The 6,600-nt window shown below is 41.4% G+C and overlaps 1 protein-coding gene across 1 annotated transcript in view; it reads right to left on the bottom strand.

Moving 5' to 3' along the window:
• The window catches only part of LOC141059138 (agouti-signaling protein-like), a 484,013-nt gene extending 480,545 nt beyond the window's left edge, over positions 1–3,468 (bottom strand). The window contains exon 1 of the mRNA XM_073555405.1: positions 3,232–3,468. Coding sequence (XP_073411506.1) covers positions 3,232–3,274 — 43 coding nt within the window. The 5' untranslated portion in view covers positions 3,275–3,468. The remainder of the gene's footprint in view (positions 1–3,231) is intronic.
• Between the last annotated feature and the right edge of the window lie 3,132 nt (positions 3,469–6,600).

Genomic DNA, 6,600 nt, shown 5'->3' with positions numbered 1-6,600 from the left:
ACATCTGTTTTATGATTTGCAATCGAGACATCTGACCTCCGTGTACTAGTTAAGGTCAAACAGAGTTTGTGACAATTCTTGGTTCAGTGTGCTACTCAAAGACAAATAAATCAATAGCTCAATGCAGAAAAGGCTGCAGATTGTGTATACTGTGGATATATTTTTATATTATATGCAAACAAATATAATTGAATTGCATCCAGCTTTGAGGCGCACCAAGTTCATTAACAGGTGCGCATGTCTTAATGAATTCAGCACTTCTTACTCCACTGTTCCCTCTAGTAAGATTGGCGTATAACCCGACAGTCTTATTGAATCAGGGCCTTAATGCATGTCGATTTGATGCAAGATATGTGCTGAAAATTCCCATTACTGACCTGTACAGCTGAATGGGTTTGTAAAACCCTTATACATGTCGCAGAGACATGTTCCTACATACCATTAAACTACTATTTTTCATATGTCTTTCGCATACTCGCCTGATTCCACATGTAAGAATGTCATAAATTTTATTCAAAGAACTAACACTCCAAGATCAGGTGCAAACAATGCATAAAAGACGAGACGAATAATATTCTGCTTTTGCTATCAATGACAAATGAAAAGTCTAATCATTGAATAACATAGCAATAAGTACAGTGGAGCTGTGGGTCATATTGAATGTTTACCAGGTTGTTATACAGGAATGGGCAGCTTAGAATAAAAAGCCCAGATTCTAAGTCCTGCACGAGGAAATGAAGGAAATGTATCATTTACAGTGACGTCTATATGCCCGCTTATTATGTTCATCCACATCTCCGCATCATCAGCTTGTAAATGTTTAGTATTTTATGCTGGGAAAATAGTTAAATTAAATCAAGTACACATTTTGATGTGCGATCCACCTTTTTCTTTCTCTTTAAAAGAACATAAAACATAGTGGGAACGTTCTAGAAAAAAAACAGCCACAAATGCTGAGTCAAACAGACACACCCAAGCCGTGTATATAGTTGGGTCACTTTATATGGAGTAATCTTCACTTCAATGGACGAGACAAAGTTCAGCTTCTCATTTTTCATTTGTTTTTTTTGTTGTTTTTTTTAATTTATGTTTTGTTCTACTTTCATCAATCAAGAACCTCAATGATTGCAGGGAGTTTGGAGTATATAAGGGTATGTGCACATATTGTGGATTACCTTGCGGATTTTTCCCCGTCGATTTAGTTAAAGGGCAATAGTACCATTCCAAACCTTTAGAAAGGGTTAATCGGTACAATCAAAGGTCCCAAATTGAGTGTCAGCAGATGTTGAGACTACAGATGTTAAGAACATATTAGATATTTATATGCCTTAAACACAAGTATATATATATAATGTATCATATATATATACTGTATATATAGTATAAAAATATAGTTTAAAGGAATGTAAAAATTAAATCTAAGTAAATGTTGTATTATTATTACTATCAAAGCTTTATCTTTTTTTTTTACTTATCCTACTTAGTAATCTTAATAGGCGCTTAACAAGTCATGCTGCATACATGGAGCTGCCAAGAGTCAGAAGTGTCAGACATCTGTGTATAAGGCCATGTGCACACGATGCAGATTTGCAGCGTTTCCGCAGCGGATTTTACCGCACAGAAACGTTGCATATCCGCATTGTGATGTACAGTACCTTTAGGCTGTGTGCACACGCTGCGGATTAGGTGCGGATTCATCCGTGCGGATTTTATAAAATCCGCAGGTGAAACCGCAGGTCAAAATACCTGCGGTTTTACCTGCGGATTGCTCTGCGGTTTTGTCCTGCGGTTTTTCATCTCCTCAATAGAGGAGATGGCAAACCGCAGGAGAATCCGCAGAAAGAATTGACATGTCAATTCTTTCTGCGGATTGAAAACCGCAGATAATCAGCACGGAAAATTCCGCACCGTCTGCACTGCGGTTTTTGATTCCCATAGGGAATCATGGTACTGTACACCGCAGCAGAAACTGCTGCGGGTCCGCAGCGGCCAAAACCGCTGCGGAACCGCAGTAAAATCCACAGCGTGTGCACACAGCCTTAAAATGAATGAAAAAAAAAAAAACGCTGTGCAGACGCTGCGGATTTTTCCGCGCGGTTTTCCTGCGGTACAAAATCCGCAGCATGTTACTTCTTTTGTGCGGTTTTCTATCTCCCCTGTTACCAAATCCGCAGGGGGAAGACCGCGATGGAAAACCGCACAAAAAACGCATGAAAACCGCGTGAAAAATGGAAGAAATCCGCAGGAAAAATGCAGGTCATTTGACCTGCGGTTTTCTTCCATTCTGCACGGAAAAATCCACAGGGCTCAAAACTCCGTCTGCACTCAGCCTCAATCAGTATTCAATAGCATCCAGTCAAAGGCAAATGATAATGCTTAACCTAGAACATCATATGAAAATGATATATGCTTACATTAACTTAGACTACGTTCCCACAAGTTTTCGTTGAGTTTTTTTTATATTGCGTATTTTCGAGAGAAAAAAAAAATGCAAGAAACCTATTTTTCTTAATTGGTGCAAAAATTGTACAGAAAATCGGTAAGATCAAAAAAACTCCCCCAAAGCTCATTGTGGGAACATAGCCTTCTAAAACTTGATATTAATGTAACTCAATATTTATACAAAATATTTTGATTAAAAAAAAAAATGCAAACTCTTATCAAAAGAAGTTGCAAAGTTAAATGTGAAAGGTTTGGGTTCTAGGTGATCTACAATTAATTTAAAAGCTATTTTTTAACTGGCTTTATTGGTAAAAATGACTTTATTTTCATTAAATAAAATAAATATACAAGATATTTTAAAAAATGTTGTATTTGTAGGAAACGACATCAGTCATTATAAAATATCTTCCCGCTCGTCTGTACTATGTTCGCAAACGCACTTTCAATGAAACCATATGTTTAAATATTTAGATGCCCCCTTATACAAAGCACCATAATTTTAAAAAAACTACCCAACTATTGGCTAATCTGGTTATAATACTGAGAAATACACTAATCCACAAAGATTAATTCAGCAACTGAATTCAGCTGCACTAGATCCATCTTTCTGTCCATCTTCCTTGCATTAGTCGCATTGTGTTTTCCAGTTAGATCATACCCACATAATGTTCCAAGTGACAGGGGGAAGAAAAAATGGATCTCAGTAGGTTAGACATATAGTAGAAGGTTGTGGAAAGGTCAATCTAAAATAGACTTAGAAGCCTCAAGAGTATCGAGCAGGACACCTACCTGATAACACGAGGGGCACGACCAAATTTGCTGTCTCTTTCATGAAATTTGAGCAACTTGAAGAGTAATAGCAAAAAAATCTGAAAGCAATTTTGAAAAGGAAGAGAAAAATGAAAGAAGAGCAGGTCAGTCAGAAAATAATACTGGCAAATAAAAATGATGGGAAAAGTAGAATTCTCCAAGTCCCGTCTCTTCACTGCTTAGCAGCAAAATGCACGTATTTTTTTCCCCAAATAAAGGCATTACATTTCAACAATGTGCCAGTAGGCTGGAGGTAGGGAATGTAAGTAAATACGCCTGTCCTCCTTGGAGACTTGTTTGCACTCTTTGTTTGGAAGTTATTTGGTGAAATCCATTGACTTTAACCCCTTAGTGACAGAGCCATTTTGCAGCTTAATGACCAGGCCAATTTTTACAATTCTGAGCACTGTCACTTTATGAGGTTATAACTCCGGAACACTTTAACCCCTTCACGGCCCATGACGCCTAAGTAGGCGTCATGAAAATTCGTGCCCAAACGACCCATGACGCCTACGTAGGCATCATTCTATAAATCGCCCTCCTGCGGGTCGGGTGACTGGGGTCACTGAAAGGTCACCCGACCCGCACACAGAGGACACTCTATGGTTAATCCCAGGGGGCGTGGCTTAGCCCCCACATGCCTACAATCGCTCTGATTGGCTGTTAAAAGTGAAACAGCCAATCAGAGCGATTTGTAATATTTCACCAATGAAATTTGGTGAAATATTACAATCCAGCCATGGCCGATGCTGCAATAGCAGTGGACATGGCTGGACACTGACACCTGACCCCCCCACACCGACTGGCGGTGCCGATCGGCCCCCGCCACCAATGGACGGCGGCGATCGGTTGCCGCCGTCATCATCTGCTCCCCCTCCCCTTCCTATCGCTCCCCCAACCTTCCGATTCACCCCCTGAAACCTAAGATATCCCGTCGTGGCTCCCGGTGTCCCGACGTCAGGATGATGGGCGCCGCCATCTTGCAAAATGGCGGGCGCATGCGTAGTGCGCCTGCCATTGTCCAAGATGGCGGCGCCCATGAATTTGCCGGCTGCCCGTTCATTTTTCGTTTTGATCACTGTGATACACTCTCACAGTGATCAAAATGAAAAAAAAAGTAAATACACCCCCCGTTTATCACCCCCATAGCCAGGCACAAATAAAAAAAAATATTTTTTTTTTTCCATTTAGGGTTAGAATTAGGGTTAGGGTTGGAATTAGGGTTATAGCTAGGGTTAGGGTTAGGGTTAGAGAAAGGGTTAGGGTTAGAAATAGGGTTAGGGTTAGAATTAGGGTTAGGGTTGGAATTAGGGTTAGGGTTAAAATTAGGGTTGGAATTAGGGTTAGGGGTGGAATTAGGGTTAGGGTTGGAATCAGGGTTAGGTTTGGAATTAGGGTTAGGGCTGGAATTAGGGTTAAGATTAGGGTTAGGAGTGGGATGGGGTTGGGATGAGGGTAAGGCTTGTGGTTAGGGTTAGAGTTGGGATTAGGTTTAGGGGTGTGTTGGGGGTTAGGGTTGTAGTTAGGGTTATGATTAGGGTTGGGTTAGAGTTTGGGGTGTATTGGGGTTAGAGTTGGAGTTGGAAGTGAGGGGTTTCGACTGTTTAGGCACATCACGGGGTCTCCGAACGTGACATGGCGCCACGATTTATTCCAGCCAATTTTGCGTTCAAAATGTCAAACAGCACTCCCTCCATTCCGAGCCCCGGCGTGTGCCCAAACAGTGGTTTACCCCCACATATGGGGTATCAGCGTACTCAGGAAAAATTGCACAACAACTTTGGGTGTCTAATTTCTCCTGTTACCCTTGGGAAAATAAAAAATTGGGGGCTAAAAAATAATTTTTGTGAAAAAAATGATTTTTTTATTTTCACGGCTCTGCGTTATAAACTTCTGTAAAGCACTTTGGGGTTCAAAGTGCTCACTACACATCTAGATGAGTTCCTTGGGTGGTCTAGTTTCCAAAATGGGGTCACTTGTGGGGGGTTTCCACTGTTTAGGCACATCAGAGGCTCTGCAAACGTAACATGACGCCTGCAGACCATTCCATCAAGTCGGTATTTCAAAACATCACTACTTCCCTTCCGAGCCCCGACGTGTGCCCAAACAGTGGTCCCCCCCACATATGGGGTACCAGCATACTCAGGACAAACTGGAAAACAGCTTTTGGGGTCGAATTTATCCTGTTACTCTTGTGAAAATAAAAAATTGCGGGTTAAAAAATCATTTTTGAGGAAAAAAAATGATTTTTTATTTTCATGGCTCTGCATTTATAAATTTCTGTGAAGTACTTGGGGGTTCAAAGTGCTCACCACACAACTAGATAAGTTCCTTAGGGGGTCTAGTTTCCAAAATGGGGTCACTTGTGGGGGGTTTCCACTGTTTAGGCACATCAGAGGCTCTGCAAACGTAACATGACGCCCGCAGACCATTCCATCAAGTCGGTATTTCAAAACGTCACTACTTCCCTTCTGAACCCCGACGTGTGCCCAAACAGTGGTTTCCCCCCACATATGGGGTACCAGCGTACTCAGGACAAACTGGACAACAACTTTTGGGGTCCAATTTCTCCTGTTATCATTGTGAAAATAAAAAATAGCGGGCTAAAAAATCATTTTTTGAGGAAAAAAAAAATATTTTTATTTTCACTGCTCTGTGTTATACACTTCTGTAAAGCACCTGGGGGTTCAAGGTGCTCACTATGTATATAGATAAGTTCCTTAGGGGGTCTAGTTTCCAAAATGGGGTCATTTGTGGGGGAGCTCCAAAGTGTAGGCAGACAGGGCCTCTCCAAACACAACATGGTGTCCGCTAACGATTGGAGCTAATTTTCCATTCAAAAAGTCAAATGGCGCTCCTTCCCTTCTGAGCCCTGCCGTGCGCCCAAACAGTGGTTCCCCCCACATATGGGGTACCAGCGTACTCAGGACAAACTGAACAACAACTTTAGGGGTCCAATTTATCCTGTAACCCTTGTGAAAATAAAAAATAGCGGACTAAAAAATCATTTTAGAGGAAAAAAAATGATTTTTTTTATTTTCATGGCTCTGGGTTTATAAACTTCTGTGAAGCACTTGGGGGTTCAAAGTGCTCACTACACATCTAGATAAGCTCCTTGGTGGGTCTAGTTTCCAAAATGGGGTCACTTGTGGGTGGTTTCTACTGTTTAGGCACATCAGGGACTCTGCAAACGCAACATGATGCCCGCAGAACATTCCATCATTTGCATTCCAAAATTGCGCTCCTTCCATTCTGAGCTCTCCCATACGCCAAAACTGTGGTTCTCCCCCACATATGGGGTACCAGCGTACTCAGGACAAATTGCACAACAACTTTTGTGGTCCAATT

The sequence above is a fragment of the Dendrobates tinctorius genome, unplaced genomic scaffold (genome assembly GCF_039654945.1).
Source record: "Dendrobates tinctorius isolate UK_male_01 unplaced genomic scaffold, ASM3965494v1 ptg000223l, whole genome shotgun sequence".
Lineage (NCBI taxonomy): Eukaryota > Metazoa > Chordata > Amphibia > Anura > Dendrobatidae > Dendrobates > Dendrobates tinctorius.
Note: the sequence above shows the minus strand (reverse complement) of the source record. Positions and strands in the feature narration are given on the sequence as shown.